The sequence below is a fragment of the Montipora foliosa genome, chromosome 13 (assembly GCF_036669935.1).
Source record: "Montipora foliosa isolate CH-2021 chromosome 13, ASM3666993v2, whole genome shotgun sequence".
NCBI classification, from domain to species: Eukaryota; Metazoa; Cnidaria; class Anthozoa; order Scleractinia; family Acroporidae; genus Montipora; species Montipora foliosa.
Window position 1 is genome coordinate 30,470,655 of NC_090881.1, and position 17,500 is coordinate 30,488,154.

The 17,500-nt window shown below is 38.4% G+C and overlaps 1 protein-coding gene across 2 annotated transcripts in view; it reads left to right on the forward strand.

Moving 5' to 3' along the window:
- The window catches only part of LOC137982781 (uncharacterized), a 16,633-nt gene extending 4,585 nt beyond the window's left edge, over positions 1–12,048 (forward strand). For both annotated transcript variants that reach the window (XM_068829928.1, XM_068829927.1), the window contains 5 exons: positions 4,776–4,902; positions 5,160–5,213; positions 8,084–8,138; positions 9,510–9,572; positions 11,897–12,048. In XM_068829928.1, coding sequence (XP_068686029.1) covers positions 4,776–4,902; positions 5,160–5,213; positions 8,084–8,138; positions 9,510–9,572; positions 11,897–11,901 — 304 coding nt within the window. In that variant the 3' untranslated portion in view covers positions 11,902–12,048. The remainder of the gene's footprint in view (positions 1–4,775; positions 4,903–5,159; positions 5,214–8,083; positions 8,139–9,509; positions 9,573–11,896) is intronic.
- Positions 12,049–17,500: the final 5,452 nt, after the last annotated feature.

The window sequence follows — 17,500 nt, forward strand, 5'->3', positions numbered from 1 at the left end:
GAAGATTAAATTCTTCCTACTTTCAAAAAAATTGTGGAATCCTCTCCAGAGGCAAAGTTCTCTGTTTCAACCAGAGGCCAAAACCCGAGGGGCAACCTAGAAGTCCCCACGTAAAAGGGCAAGTGGATAAATTAATTTTTGGTAGATATTGTAGGGGGAATCAATCTCGACTTGCTTGACTGGGCACGCAAGGTGGAATCGGTATTGCTTAAACAGGCATGCAAGTGGTATTCATGTTATTGTTCTACATGACTGAGGTGTTTTAGGAGTCACAAAATAAAAACTTGCAAGGATTAGGGTTAGCGATTGAAAAATCAAGCATTGAAGCAGATCTGATGCAAATCGAGTTGCCTGGCTCAGAAATTGATTTTGTCCAGACACAAATCAGAAGCAGGGGCGACAATTTGTCAGACACAAATCAGAAATGGGGGTGACATGTTCAGCATATCATTCAAATGTACAGTGTAGCTCAACTGCCTTTCATACTATCTTGGGCGGTGGCAAATGTAGTGAAAACTATTACTAGTTTAGCTTTTATAGCTCTGTTTTCTGCACTATATTGATCTTAGACTACATGTATTTATAGGCAGTCATTACTTTATAGAGTATGCAAACAGATTTAAGATGACTACAGTAATGATGCTCCAAAATGGGTGTTACCCCCACCTCTATTGCCGAGTTGCACTTTCCTGATGTTATTATTGATATTGCTCTTTTCTCGCGCCTTACCAGCTCGTTCTTTAAGTACTGGGGGAGACTGTTGAAAAAGACAGGTGCTGCATAATCTATAACAGATTTCACGCACGATACATGGAACATTCCTAGATCTTGTTTCGGAACTCCCGCTCTTTTTAACTGAGTTAGGAAATAGAGTCTCTTGCTAGCCTTTTTGGTTATCTCAGTTACATGGTCGTTCCATGTTAGATCGGTCGCTATTGTAAGGCCTAGTAGCTTTGTACTAGTAACTAACTCTACCTCCTTCCCTTGTATGATGACGGGATCAAAGGCTCTTTGCTCTTTAGCAAAGGAGATCCTGAGTTCTTTACACTTATCACGAGACCACTCTATTACTCTGTTAGCTATTGCTTGCACGTGACTTTACTACTACCTCAGACGTTGTTGTTGTCGTCCACATATTTCCATTGCTGCGCGTTCGTATTAAGGTCGTTAATTATTAGGACGAACAACCACGGGCCTAGTTTGGTACCCTGTGGTACACTGGTGGGGACTGGGCCCCATTCAGAAAAACACTCTGAAACATAGCTAATTTCTCTGAACTTTTTCCTACAGTGGCACTATCGCTCCTTTCGAAAACCTGCATCTAACCGTTAATATATTCAGTTAAAAGAGGTCTGTCATGGGGTAATCATTTTTAAGTTTTAAACCATTAACAGAGAAGTTAATATTAGAGTTGTTCAACTTCCTCTCAGATGGCTAAAACATACAGCATCACAAACATACATTAAGGGTAAAAGACTGCTCACTAAGCAGATAAATTCATTAGATTGATTAGACTTAAAAATTTCATCACAAAATCACAGGTTGAACAATTTTCTGCAGCATTACAAACAACTCCAAGGATATAGCATTGTCCAGTAACATGGACCATAATAACCTCTTTCCATAGATCACAAATATCACTAAACCTAAAGAAGTGCCCAGGAGCATTTCATTTCAATGCTAACTCAATTTAAGATTTCATTCATGAATGCAAAGGTTTAATTAAAGCCCTTTTAATAGGATCTCCAACAGCACACAGGAAAAAGGACACCTGAATGGCAATCATTTCACTGCTGACTCCTTTAGATTTCATCCGCAAATGCCAACAGTTCCTCGAACAGGATCAAAAAGAGGACACAGGAGAAAGGACTGCTAAGTAGCATTCATTTCATTGCTGACACTTTTAGATTTTATCTGCAAATGCAAAGGGTTGAACCACTTTGAATACCTTCACTAACAGAATACAGGATAAAGGACAGCTGAATAATGATCCACCATGCTTTGTCTGTAAGCCTTCGTTTCCAAACTTCAGTACCCCTTAGGGACACACGGACGAGTTGTATCTAGGCTTGGCTCCTGGTGTGAGAGAATCCTGGGCTCTAAGTTTTGCAGGGTTTAACTTAACAAAATAGTTAGTCAATTTTCAAAGTCTCTCTTTCACTTAACTCTTTAGTGTAGTGTTTTCTGCTACTAACTATAATCATGTACTCTTAAAGCCCATTCCACTACTGGCTTCAAAATTTAGCTCTTTGTGTTAAGCATCTTTAAATGACCAGCTCGACAACATGTTCAGCATTAAAAATTTAATTTGTTTATTTCCTTTTAATAGTTACAAAGCATCCTTGACATTATTTATTGAGTACTCCACTGCTTTTGAAGATGTTGATGGTGGGGTGCGCACCTATGCTGGAAAAATGTGGGTGCCTGGCAAAACCAAGAATATTTTCAGGGCTTTGCAGGCCATTGTCATTGTCATGATAGGAAATGGCCATTGCTTCACGTGGCCACAGCGGTATAGCAGTAGCGGTATTGCATTGATCGAAGTGTCAATGATGAAACAAAATAGTGAATCCGGTTGGTGACAGCAACGAGAGACCGAATGAAGTGTGTGTTTGGAATCGGCAGAAAAATACAAAAGTTACACATACCTCTTGCCAGGTTGTAGTGTCTTGCCTCAGACCCATTGACATGGTACAACTTTTGTTCCCAAAGGGTAGTGCAGTGTGTTGGACTGCTATCCCCAAGGTCCGGCCTATCCCAGGTTAGAATCCTGGTCTGTTTCAATTCCTGAAACAGTTTTTGAAAAAACAAAAGTTGTGCCATGAAAATTAGCCTTACCTTGTCTGGGTTGCTGTTAGGTATCAGTCTCCATTTCAGCCTTCTTGATGTTGTTTTGCCAGGACTTCACTTACCCGAAAATGGGAACCAACCAGCCAGTTATTAATTATTGACAGCTTTTTCAACACACATTTTAAAAATCTCCTTTGATGATAAACCCGTTTTTGATTCGAAAGAATTTAATTTTTGGCGAAAGAAAATGCCAAAGGTTTTTCGTGTGCCTCGTGCAAGCTGAAGCAGCTGTGTGTGTTTCAAATTAACTGGAAGTTGTAATATATATTCTGTCAATATCAATAGGTATTAAAACTATTTGGGTTAATTTAAAGTGATGTCCTCTTATCCTCAGCTCTGTTTTAAACAGTCTTCACCTCATTGGCAGCTACTCTAACTACTTAATGTGATTCTTTTCAAAAGTAGTATTTTGGTTATTCATGTCTTCAGCTGGCTGGTTCCAGTGCAATTCCACAGGTGCCCTTTAGATCCATTGATTGTACTTGGGCTGGGACTGTTGCTGATCAGTGCCACTGGGCGCTTGCAATTTGCAGATGTTTAATTTGAATGTTACTAGTGTTGATACTAGTGCGATCGCCTGCCATAATGCAATGCAGGGCTTTTTGACAGGAGTTTCCTTTCACAAGGTAAAACTAACAAAGAGGCAATAGTTATTGTCAATGTCTCAGTGTTACCGCTACCATAGTGAAAAAAATCCTCCCATCTCACTCTCATGGAGTGCTAACCATAACTGACTGCCTTTCCTCTTGGTCTTCATGTCAGATTCATCCTTGTTACTTAAAAAAATACTTAGACTAGGGTGTATGGATTGTCCCATGAATTCCCTCGGATAACCTGTAAATGAGGTGTCTCTTCTTAATTGTGCAATTTAAGAGAAAGAACACAGCCTCATCACAGCTTACCCTAGTGAGTACTTAGTTGACACCTATGGTCTACCTAACCTATCCCCGCAATGCTGAAGTGGTAAGCAGTTGCCACATTGCCATTGTGAATTAACTTTTGTTTGGCCAAACCGAATTGTCTCGGTCTGAAGTGTAGTTTTTAAAGAGGATCATTTGGAAAAATAATTTTGTACAGGCAAGAGGTAAAGCCACAACAGACATTGCGAGCCTAACCTATTTTTCTTAAGTTTTACAACAGAGACCACTCAGCTTGAAAGAAGTTCCCAAATGAGATCTCCCCACAAAACTGGAATGGCCTGTTATCTTAATCAATATTAGTGTCTGGTTGAACCTTACGAGATTAAACCTTCACTTGACTCAGGACTGGGTCTGGCAAGTGAAGTGTATCTTGTAAAGAAATTCAATTTCAATGCATGCAACTAAGCGGGAGAACTTGTGGAAGATGAAGTCTTGGTTTATAGAAAAATGTCAGGAACTCCATTTGTAGATGACCATCCAAGTGACATCAAAGTCTCTGAAAAGAGCAACTAAGAAGAAAGGCTTGCAGAAGATGAAGTCTTCATTGGTAGAAAAACATTTCAGGAACTCTTGTGGTAGATGACCAAAAAGGCAACCTCATATCGAAGTACTGGAAGACAAAGTACAGTCTTTTAAGCCGAAAATAGTTCTCGATGATACTGAAAAGGCCGATCAAATCCAGTTGTGAACCGAAAGACCTGCAAAGGAACCCAAACGTAATGGGAGCCTAAGGGAAGGAGCCATCCCATACCACGGGTGTCGTTAACTAATCTAACTACAATATTATTATTAAGTTAAGCCGAATCAAGAAGCCAATTTACTTGTGACCGAATGCATGTCTGTGCAAAGTATGCTTTGTAAGATTCAACCAGAGCTTAATTATTTTAACCCCCCATATACCCCAACCCATACAAAAGTCAACTTACTGCAATGATGCATCTTTCATCAAAGTGCTGCAAAATGACTTGCCTGGGCTGATCAGAAGCAATACGCTGTGTTTTACAGGATACGAAGCCGAGGGTACCATAAAGTGGACTGGCAGTCTGCAACAGTGGTGGAATCTGTTCTGAGTGGGAAGTTAAATCGTTCGGTCTATGGAGGTCCACTGGGCTATTCATCAGTTGAGTTCCTGGTAAGAAGCAAAGTAATAATAGAGTTTTACTTGTTCGATGAGATGAGATTGATACTCTCACGTAAGAAATGAAACAAGGAAGTACATAAGGTTTTCATATAGCATATTTGAACATTTACATTGAGACAAGTTCTGAATTGTAAGCCTATACATTTCATTTGGATTCAGTACCACAAATAAAGCTTTTCTTGAGTCATAATTTATTGTTCAAAGCAGAGTAGCATGAAACCATGTCTGAAAGCTTTGTCTTTTTTTAGCAAGCAAGTGCAGTATTTATCCCAAGAGCTCAGCCATTTAAACTGAGCAACCAGGTAAATGTGAATTAAATTTGTTTTGATTATATTTTAATAAACCTGTTGTTATCTTGTACCACATAGTGCTATTTGCATCTTTACTACTCTTACTTCAGCCTTACTTCATAACTTTCTGTTACTAAAGTAATACATAATTATTATTTAGTTAAAATTAGAAAAAACTAGCATCACACGCATGTGAAATGGGAAAGGGAAGGCTGGTGCTTCCCAATAAAGCACGAAAATTGTGTTAGAGATGTTGATTGATATATGGAGCTACTGGCAAGAAATGAGATAATGTTAGGTTTTGTCCATTTTAGAATGGCAAGAGGGAAATTTCAGCCCAAAATCTGCTGTTTCACATAAATGAGATCTCTTTTCAAAGTTTTGGCTTACCTTTTTGGTGCAATGAAGTTCAGTGGGAAATATCACCATGTTGAGGCACCATATGGTGCTAATTGCATCTTTACTACTCTTACATGTACTTCAGCCTTACTTGATAACTTTCTGTTACTAATATATACATAATAATTATGATTTATTTAAAATAAGAACAAACTAGCATCACACGTATGTGAAACAGGAAACGGAAGACTGGTGCTTATCAATAAAGCAGGAAAATTGTCTTACTTAGTCTTGTCTCACGTCTTTGAGATGTTGTTTGGCAAGAAATGAGATAATATTAAAGATCTTTTGTCCATTTTAAAATGGCAAGAGGCAAATTTCAGCGTAAAATCTACTTTTTCACGTAAATACAATGCTCTTTTCAAAGTTGCGGCTTACCTTTTTGGTGTCTAACCTAACCGTAACTTTCTGCTCTGATAAGCAAAATAGACCAATTCGGCTAACTCAATGTTGTACCCAATTCAAATCTTTTGGGAATAAAGCGTTTTGTTCCAAGTATTTCCATATCATTTAAATGTGAATGCTTCATTGTCATGCAAATTCAACACACAAAGAATCTTAACCCCGAGAGATTTGAATTGGGTACAACATTGAGTTAGCCGAATTGGTCTATTAGCCTCCACTTTGAAGCCAACTTGGGATAGCCAAAGCTAAACAGAAAAGGGATGATCATAGGGAGTGACAACTCAACCCACCTGGTCAAGACTCTCGACATGAATGTCTGACATGTGATGTCAGAGCTCCTATAGCACTCAATAGCAAAATGAGGGTTCACAACAAGTGATGTACCTGTCTTCATTGGCTAGGAAAAAAACAAGACGAAGAACTGAAGGCTTCATAGGCTTATTGCTTACCTTCAAAGTGCAATTTTAAGCTAATTTCGTGTGTTAATTATGTAATGCGTTTTGAGTTGCATTTATTTGAAGATATTGATCCATGTCCTCTTCAGAGTTCTTCTTTCTATGTTATTTCCTTGTTTTCTTACTACCAAATATTCTTTTCAAACTGAGCTTCATGTTTGTCGTGCCCAGATTATGATCAGAATTGGAATCAGTCCATTAAATTGAGCTCAAGCCAGGTGTTACCTGTCATAATTTTCCTGCATTTACAGAACTCAATTGGGAAGTCTCACCTATCATTACTGCCACCAAGGCTAAAACAGCCTGCTATTAAACCATCACTTCTTTCTCCAACAACTGCATTGAAATCCCCAAGTCCTAACACATAGTCGTTCTCTTTTCCATGTTTAAATATTTGATCAACATTATTATGCATTTTCTTTACTCTGCCATACAGTTGGTCGGTGCTAGGCATGCATGCGATAGCAATCATAATATCTACTGGGTCACCTCTTAGTCTTAATTTGACCGCTGACCGGTTGGCCCAATTAGTTGAGCATGTGACTTCTGTGATGAAGGTCACGGGTTCAACTCTGGCCAGACCAACACTCAGGGTCTTTAAATAACTCAGGAGAAAGTGCTGTAATGCAATCTGCAATTGGTTAGACTTTCAAGTCTTCTTGGATAAGGACAATAAACCAAAGATCCAGTCTCACAACCCTTCAATGTTCATAATCCTACATGGGACATAAAAGAAGCCACACACTTGTCACAAAAAGTAGGACATATACAGTAGTTCCTGTTGTTGTGGTCAGGCTTCATTTCATTCATTTATGGGTTGAGTGAGATCGCTAATGGAGTGATAGCGGCTGCCAGTGGCACCTGTACGTGTCTATGCTGATGTCTCTCCCACAGATTGATTACTTGTAAACTGAGCATTTGAATATGTGAAAACGAAATGCACATAAATTCATTACCATTATCATTACCATCGATCAGGAGTCCATTATAAGGTTCTCCTGTCTCGACACACTTTCCTGCCTTGTTGTCGAGTAGCAGGGTTACACCACTTTCTCTCCTTGTACCACCAAGGTAAATTAAACACTTCAACACTAATAAAATCTCCTTTTTTCTTTTGCAACACACTTTAGTAAGACCTGGGATGTGCCTTTCCAGTCTTCCCATTTCGTACTTCTCTTGCCCTGACATTGTTCTTACATTCCATACACCATTTTGAATGATTGAAGAGGAGGATTTCGCATGTTCATCTCCTGCTCGATATGGCAGCTTCCCAAAGAAACATCCTGTTAATGTCATCACATCCAATACCATCCAATGTATCCATTACAATACGATAATATGGACGACAACTTGTGGATGTGGTTTGCCATTGCCTTCATGAACCTCAGTGGCTGTCTAACTGGGGCTAGTGGATCCCAGGATACATGCCAGCATCTGGCTGTACAGTGTATACACAGTTGGAAATAAAAGACCCATCCACAAATACAACTGCCCTTGCAAAGTATGCACACACACATGCATTGATTATTTTAACCCCCCACATCCCCACCCACATAACAGTGCACTTACTTGTGGGAAAAGACTTCATCAAAGAACTGCTGTTCTGTTTCATCTGTGTTGCAGAAGCTGAATGTTGGGTTTGCTGTTTTCAGGATGTTGAGGAAGCACAAGCATTTTGGTAGGATCTGGTCTGGCCTCAAGTGAAGTGGCTCCCTTGTGATGGTTTTGTGTTTAAAACTTATGGTGATGATTGGGTAGCCTGCCAATCAAAGCTGGAGGTCATGCTGGCTAACCTGAACATAATGAATGAAGGGGTAGTTTCTAAAGAAACTGTGGTGCTGCGTCGGTGGGGAAGTAGCATACAAAAATTTGGTTTTATCAACGGAGTTGATAATGTAAATTGGCCACCGTACAGAGATTCTAAAAGCTGACGTTTCGAGCGTTAGCCCTTCGTCAGAGCGAATTGGATTCGCTTCGCTCTGACGAAGGACTCGATTCGCTCTGACGAAGGGCTAACGGTCGAAACGTCAGCTTTTAGAATCTCTGTACGGTGGCCAATTTACATTATCAACTCCGTTGATAAAACCAAATTTTTGTAACCTGAACATATAAGGTTAAAATAATAAATTGTCAAATTCTGTTTCTTGGATTCATTTCTTTCTATCTCACTGAATCTTTGTTACCAGCCGTTGTCCTTTTATGGAAAAGTTTTAGGAAATTGTTGCTTGTAAGTGGCTGGAATTTTTTGTTGTTGAAGCCAAGCTTAATTGACAAATAAAACAAAGCAAAATTTAACAAAATAGCCATTTCCTTGTTAGATACAAGATGGGATACAGCCAACTTAAAGTCTTTTTGGCTATTTTGTTATCATTGTCTTCAATTTAGGCTCAAGGAAAAATTTGTAATAAATGTGTTTGGAATGCAGTAGGCTTATTTTACAGGTCATAAGTTATGGTGTTAACAATAATTGTGAAACAACCACAGCTATTATTTTACAAAATGTTTTGGCAGAGGGATAGTTTTAAAACATGGTTAAGGTTTTTTCAGTATTTTCCCCCAGTTCTTTTCCCATCTTTTACCTTCCATTTGTTTCATAACCTTTCTAATCTCATATTTTACTGAGCTGGTGAATAAACCTGCCCACATATAAGAAACTAATTTTTAAGAACCTGTTTGGCTAAGAATCCCATGTTAGTGCAAATTCCCCTGTCCATGTGAACTTGTTTTAGTTTAAAATGTGAAAATGGTTCTTGTTACCACAGCCAGAGTAGTGCAAGCAGAATAATAATAATAATAATAATAATAATAATAATAATAATAATAATAATAATAATAATAATAATAATAATAGTAATAATAATAATAATAATAATAATAGTGTTCTAAATTAGTGGAGGGCTTATTCTCTAAAGATAAAAAAGTGCTGAAATGAAGTCAGTGTAATAAGGAGAATGCAGACCAGAGGTGAAATCTGGCTACATTGTATCATGGAGAAATGCTTGTTTTTGCAGGATTTGTACTTTATATGTTCTATGTTCTTTATTTTCAGTGTGCTGTTTTTCTTTTTGTCATGTGCAAGATGCTGCTGCCTTACAGAGTTTTGATTATGAAGGTAAAATTAATGTTGTATTTCAAGTGGCCAAAGATTTCACTTCTTGAAATGGTGAATAAAACATTTCTCTTAACAATGTTTGATACTCTTTACTTTGTATAATTATTTGGTTTTCAATGCATTTTTTTCTCCAAAGTGTGGTAGGGGTCCAACTAAAATACTTCCACCCACAATCCTTTATGCTTGTCTCCAACCAAGACCCCCCGATCCCCCTTGTAATGCAGATAAAAAACCTTAATATTAGTAATAGTAATGATGATAATAATAATAATAATAATAATTGTGATATCGGCATAACGATGTATTCTACTCTGCCATAATAGTAATAATAATAATAATAATAATAATAATAATGTCTGAGTCTTATTTAGCTAAGGTGCAGGTGCTCTTCTAAACTAAAGGAATTTGAGGCAGATCGAGTAAATTATTGGTTTTTGGTACATGAGAGAGGAAAACCAGAGTACCTGGTGAAAAACCTCGCGGAGCAGAATAGAAAACCAGCAAACCCATAGACCTCTTCCATAATGGCAGCCAAATAAAATATTCTTTTGTTTTAATGCTATTAAGCCTTTCTAGCCTCGCTACGACAAGCACATTTCAAAAGGGTATTTGTTTCAAAATGAAGGCAGTAGGTCTAATTAACATAAATACAAAAGAATGTAAAAGTGGTCGCCATTTATGAAACTGGTCTACTGGTGGGAGATGAGTGTTCTCACAATTATTGTGATAAAGCTGCTCCCACTCCCCCAACCCGCACTTCCACCCATCCCATGTTGAAAATTCAAGTTCATGTTTGTCTCCTCTTCAAAGCTAGTCTGAATGCGAAGTTTTTGTGATAATAATTAGCTCTACTTTAAATATGAATGTAAACTAATTTTCATAAGGGAAACTTTGCACTTAGACTCGCTCTGAAGAGGAGGCAGACTTTTCTCGTAATATTTCTTATCAAATTTCTGATTTTTTTAATTTGGTTGGTGTCTTAGGGCTTGTTTTTACAAGAAAAAGTTATTTCAATTGTGTTCTTTCATCTCTCTTAACAATGTGCCTTTTCATCTCTCGCGAAAACGTTTTGTTTATTTGGCAGCTGAAAGTTGTATGACGTTGCTGGGGCACGAAAAGCAAAATATATTTTATAGCGTCACTCGATTGCCTGGCCGTTATTACCTTGACTAAAGCTTCTTGTAAAAACCGAGGAAGTATTTTTATGTCAAGCTTTTAACAATATCGGCGAAAAAGTAAATTAAATTATATTTTACGAAGCCAATTAATCTCTGAAAGCCTGAAGCATGCGCAAAAGATTCATCGAGTATAGAGTCAAACGTTCTGGGGAATAAATTTATTTTAGTACATGCGAAACCGTGATTATTTTTCTATCCATAGTTAGTAGGCAATGTTCTATCAAGGAATGCTAAAAGCTAAATTTTTTATCCTTTGTTGTTTTAGAATTTGCACAGAAATTGTTGGAGGTTTAAATCAACTTTTGCTTCACTTTGCGCGCCGTCTGAAAATGTAGGATTATTTGTCTCGCTCGTATAAAGTGGCAGTAGAATTTTCCCTGAAAATTGCTCGAATGCAGTTCAAGCTCCATTTATAGAAAATTAATCCTTTTTTTTGCTTTTATTTGCCGCTAGAAAGAGTTTATGAAAGTCACAACCTAGCGCAAATTAATCCTATTGTTTCAATATCGCGTGTTTGCAAAAATTAATGAAAGAGTTTTAAATTGCATTTTTCCCTGTGAATTCACACCACGAACTAATCTGAACTGGAAGCGAAAGAAAGCACGTCATTGAAATAAAAGAGAACTGGTTAACTACTTGAACTGAAAGGTTACAAAAAGGGATTAATTCGGGCCATTTTTGCGAAACTCCTGCGCTCCAATGTTACCAACTTTAACGACGTAAACTTAAAAGAAACTTACCTCGAGAATCATCTGCCATATTGAGTCAAAACTTCTGTAATACCAAGGCTGTTGTTTTTGTCTTTCTCGGCCTTAAAACTTTGTTTTAACAAGGAGAAAAGTAGTAAAACGTATTTAGTTTCGCACAGTTGTTTTCTTGAATTTTTGGCAGCTGTTTGAAAAGCGCGCGAAGCTGCCACTTAACATCACGTGTGGTAAATGCTGCTCTTTGGTTGGCTAGTTGATATTGTCTCGTGGTACTCTGATTGATTACCAGAAAATGGCGGGAATTGGCTGCTGCTGGCATTTTTTTCTAAATTTGGTAATTAAAAACTCACAAGTTTTACCACTAAAAGGAAAAAATTGTAATTCAATTTCTTTTTTTTTTCTCTTCGAATGTTTTTCTACTTCTGTTCTGGTGGTGGAGAATAAAAAATGAGGACATTTGGATCTCCTAAAGTCTCAAGATCTTTTAACATGGATTCAGAGGACCTTGGATGAATCTCTAAAGGAAATAAACCAGCCGTGAACATATGAAATCGTGACAACCTTTTCTGAAAGTAATTTTGAACTCCAGACACAAACTTCTCCCAGCGTAGAAAGGTTATATAATAACTTGATAAGCTTGCAAGGCAAAACGTTGTCAAACCTAGGAGAACAGACAGGGCAACTCGTTTGCACTGGTAACCCATCTAACCGACGTGATTGTGATACCTACGTGGATAGATGGATTGACTGGCACACTCAAATCAAATAGACTTAGGACTCTTTCCATTTGACACGACTGAAATTAGGAAGTACTAACTCTACAATGCCCTCAAATTAACACACTTCAAGGATGATATATGCTCCTCCAGAAGAATGTGAGGGGTTATCATGCAAGTATTCCTTCAAATTGTTGCATTTTCTTTGCAAACTGACGTATCTGGTCTGCAATTCAGACAAAAGGAAAGCGCCCTCAGTAGTAACCTACCAGTAAAAACCCTTTTCTTCCTTTCTTTTATCACACAAAACAAAAATTGTGACTGGATAAGGTGGGTGGGTGATGGAGTTTGAAATGACTGGGTCATTTGCAATTTGAGATATATTTCTATAATCCACTTTTCAAAACTGGGATGATTGGCCAAAATGCATCACTAATTGTTACACCTACTAGATAAAAATACATTAATGTCGATGATTGATCCGTCGTACTGTAATTCACCAATCATTTTAACAAGATCCAAGTCCACTCAAAAACCCCTCTTTAATGAATATCATGTATGCGGGCTTTATGCGCTATTGGCACCCCACTCAGTCTTTGAATTCTCTTCAATGCAGTCCATCATATAGCCAGTCACTCGTATGGAACTTTGAAAACATAAGTTTGAAGTCCTCAGCGGAAAACTACATAAAGGGGTCAACAGTTACTTCTCTCTTTCTCTTTCTTTACCCTGATCCGCTTCACTGTCCTGAACACTCACTTATGAATACAGTGAACTGTCAGAGTTTCCAGGGAAACAAGCTAAGTTTTGATTACTCAACAGACAACCCGTTGACAGGGCTGTTTCCTCTTCTGCGGGTGAAGAACGCTACTATAACTTGTTCCCTTATCGAGATAATTCGTCTCTTTAGAACTATTCGGATTCACTTTGTCAAAAATGTACACTTGGTCTTTAATAGTTGCAACAAGACACTGTCTCTCCAACCTTTAGTTTTGATACCGGCGTCACAGAAAACTCTTTCGTCTCCTTCGCAAATAACCTGCGACAGGCCCATTTTTAGCATTGCTCATATGTTCCGGCTTATGGCGTCGCTCGCTTTTTTTCGTTTCGCCAACTCCACGGTACGTACCGCTTGAAACGCAGGCAGCCTTTACACGAACGCGGCTTCACATCGACACGGTTTCATGACTCCGAAACCGCGTCAAAATCGATATGGTTTGGAAGTGTTTACATGGCACCGTTTTTTGCCAGAAAATTCAAGTGGTATAAGCGAGCGCTGCATTAGGTGCTAAATTCACTATTTTGAATTGAACAATGCTAAATTCGCGCCAAAATAGTAACCGCGTATTCAAATCGATGCATCGTTCTGAAAACGGTCCACTTTTGGCAGCGGTTTCAAATCTACACGGTTTCGACAACAGTCTCAGTTGGTGTCGTGTAAACAGGTGTAACCGCCAAACGATGCGGTTACAAATGCAATCGCGTTCGTGTAAATGCTGCCTAAAATAGAGCCTGATCGCAGGTTACTTCGCAACGCACTGGTGAACTGCCCTTTCTCCTGTATTTGAATTTATCTCTGCTTGAAACCAATTGATCGACATCAGAGAAGTCCGAATGTTACTGTAGACATTTTTGCCCTACTTTGCAGTCCTCGATCACTGTTACGTTTGTTACATCCTCGATATTGGTTTTAAAAATCCGCAATTCTCATTGGTTAGATTTTTGGCTGTAAGCGCCTTGCTTGTGACAACTTTCAACCAGTTGCTCATTTTCGGAGATTACCCTTGCCTATAGGGGAAGGGAGGGGATAACCGTCGCCGAGTCACAAAATCGGGCGTTCGTTAGGACAGTAGATCCGTCCGACTGCTTGGGGTCGTTTGGCGCAGGAACCACTTATTTTCAACTTTTTTGAGTCAATGACTGGAAATAATTAAGTTTTCAAACAGCGAATAATATAAGTAAAGCAGTTGGAATGAGAAAAGTAAAGTTCATGATGGTATAAGGCTGATAAAAAGTTGACAGATGCAATAGGCTACTTTTGCTTTTGTTTTCTCTTGGGGCCATTGTAAGATCCAAGTGAAACTGGAAACAATGCTTCTGCAAAATTTGGAGGGACAAACAAAGAGTATTATGGTTATAGTAATCTTCGTCCCTAAAGTCATAATGAAATTAATAAATATTTTTGCCAAACTGAATATGTCAACCATTCATATTTATTTACCTCAAGAAAACTGGTTTTCAGTATTGAAACGGTAACGTTCTTATCATTTTCAGTCAAAACGTATTTTCCGCATTATTTTGGAGGGTGGGAACGGAAAAAAGACAAAAAGGTCTCCTACAATCTAGTCAATCCACTATGTGATTTATCTTTGTCAGCTTATGTTTTTGTGCGATAAATTAAAAACCTTAACATGTCTTCCTTGTATTCTTTTTATCTGACACACTTTTCCCATGATCGTTTTAAACAGACTTGATGTGTAAACGTTGTTTACATTTGACTTGATTTCATTTTATGGTGTCCCTAATCAGGGGCACCCAACGTCAGTTTTCGGAAAATATCTGTTCGGAAGACGATTTGAGATCTAGAATTTTCGGAACATTTGTTGTAAAATTTCTTACTTGCCTGCCTGTCCTAGGATTTTCGAACATCTAAAAAATGGTATAATTGCCCATTTTAAACAGATTTTTACCCAAAAAAGGTCACCTACAATTTTCGGGAGCCTTTTTTCTGGCTGAAATTTTCGAAAAGGTAAGTTTTGATCCCTATAATTTTCGGATCACTAGACTTTCAGCAAGGAAATCCGAACAGATCAAAAAATTTTAAGGGATAAAGATATGCCTATATCTACCGTTTAAACACTAAAATACGTTTAACAATGCTATGTTTAAGTGGTTTTGAACTATATTCTCGTTGGGTGCCCCTGCCTAATTAGTGCTCCAGCGCTAGAACGACTAGACACTTCAATAAACTTACTTTGCTTTCCCTTCCTTTCCTTGAAACATGAACGTAAATTCCAAATTTGTAAGCCTCAAGGAGGTCTTTCCTTAATTCCTTTAATGCTTTATTAACACGATTAAGCGAGTTTTTTAAGGCTACACCAATAACAGATCAAAATTATTTTGTGCGGTTCCGTTTCTCAATTTGAGGGGGCAAAGTTCTTGCCATGTCTTGCGCTACGGAAGCGGAGGTCATGTTTGCGGATTACCACGACTGTTGTGCGTGGGATGTGTGGTTACAGAAGAGTCTTCCAGCTCGTTCAAACGGCAGGATATCACGTTTTATTTTCTCCATGCTTATTTACATTTTGCAATCGCCAGTTATTTGTCGCATGTGTGGGTGGTTTTACACGGTACGTCATCACCGTCATGTTGGTGAACGAAAACAAATTAAATTATATAAACTCTTGATTAAGAAAATAACATAAACAGCGGTGATAAACATTGTATTCCAACGCATTTTTTATATAGAACTTGACGTTTCGTATGCTGGTCAACATACATTTTCAAATATTGTAACGGTCACTTTTGAAAGTGTATGTTGACTAGCATACGAAACGTCAAGTTCTATATAAAAAATGCGTTGGAATACAATGTTTATCACCGCTGTTTGTGTTATTTTCTTAATCAAATTAAAGGAGCTGCTTTTGTTATGTGCATTACATCATTGTCATCTGTGTCTCTAGAGATTGGTTGCAAACTATCTGTGATCACATTGTACCTGAAAAAGGCTGGTTTCGGCTTATAGTACACCACTAAAATCAATTCTACGTTGTATCGGCTCTTGCTCAAAATATTTAGCTTCTCAACTTGTAATTACGCCGATCAGATCAAGCCACTGATCCAACCTACGCCGACAGGAAGATTGTCCACGGTTACTTGCTTCAAAACTCTGGTATTTTTACCGTGTTTTCATAGCCTCATCTAAACACTCGGGGGAGTTGGGAGAATTCTCGACAGTTATGCAAACCCTCGACTGCGTCTCGGGGTTGCAAAACTCCCAACTCCCCCTCGTGTTTAGATGAGGCTATGGGAACACGGAAAACGTCCGCTATTGCTTAATCTCGCCCAGTCTCTCTATTGAACACCCTGTGTTGAGCAGACTGGTAAAGCCCGCAGTCTTACTCCATTTAGCAGCTCCAAAAATGGCGGGACTCCAGTGGTAGGAATAAAAACCTTATAGAATATCACAAAAATGGTGTCAAAATGCAGGAAATGCCACTTAAGAGAACCTGAATTTGCAAAAATTCCTGGGGGAGAGAGATAAATATGAAAATATGTGTCAGGAAAGATGCAATAAATGCAGACGATAACTTTAGGAGGCAAGTTGGAACACCATCGAGGCCATCAGCCTTGCCCACAGGGATATCGTTCACATTCAAGCTCGAAGGTGCTATCACAAGGTTCAACAAAGTCACAAAAACAGACTCTACGGGGATTTATGTCATTAATTTGTTTGTTTGTTATTTATTTGTTTAAGCAGGTTGAAGTTTTGGCAGCTATTCAGCTGATGTGGACCTGCTATACCCACCCACCCACCCATATACACACAGAGGACAGCCACAACACCGGGAACTTCATTCCCTACTCTTCTCGAATAGTGTGTGGGTTCTTTAACGTCCCACAGGGAACTAATGAACATGAAAGTTACTTGTGAGAAGGGACGTCCGGCTTATCGTCCTTATCCGAGAAGACTTGAAATGTCTTGTTCTCAAAAACAAGCGGTAATTGCTGGTTTTCACTCACGTGATCAACAGCCATGTTTTTCAACGAAAACAAAAGGAAGCGTTTGCATAACAATAGAGTTAAATTCCCGGAAGATTTGGTCGGGGCACCAACATGGCCGCCTTTTCTTTGTTTAGGGGCACCAACATGGCGGTCGTGACGTCATGTGAAAACCGAGAATAGGCCATTTCCGAGTTTATGTCTTCCTCCTCTTCAAAGCGAGTCTGAGTGCGAAGTTTTTGTGATGGTAATTAGTTCTACTTTGCATATGAATGAAAACTAATTTTCATAAGAAAAACTTCGCACTTAGACTCGCTTTGAAGAAGAGGTGAACGTGAACTCGAAAATGGCCTATTACTCTAATAGAAAAAAAAGGAAAAGATCGTTCATATATTGAGAACTGGCGTCCAATCTCTCTCGTAAACGTTGACACAAAAATTATGTCTAAAGTGATCGCCACTAGAATTAAAAATGTTCTTCCAAACATTATACACCATAACCAAACTGGATACGTGAAAGACCGATATATCGGTGAAACAATTAGATCAGTTTTCGATACTGTGGATTTCACTGCAAAAGAAAGTATTCCGAGACTAATGATATTT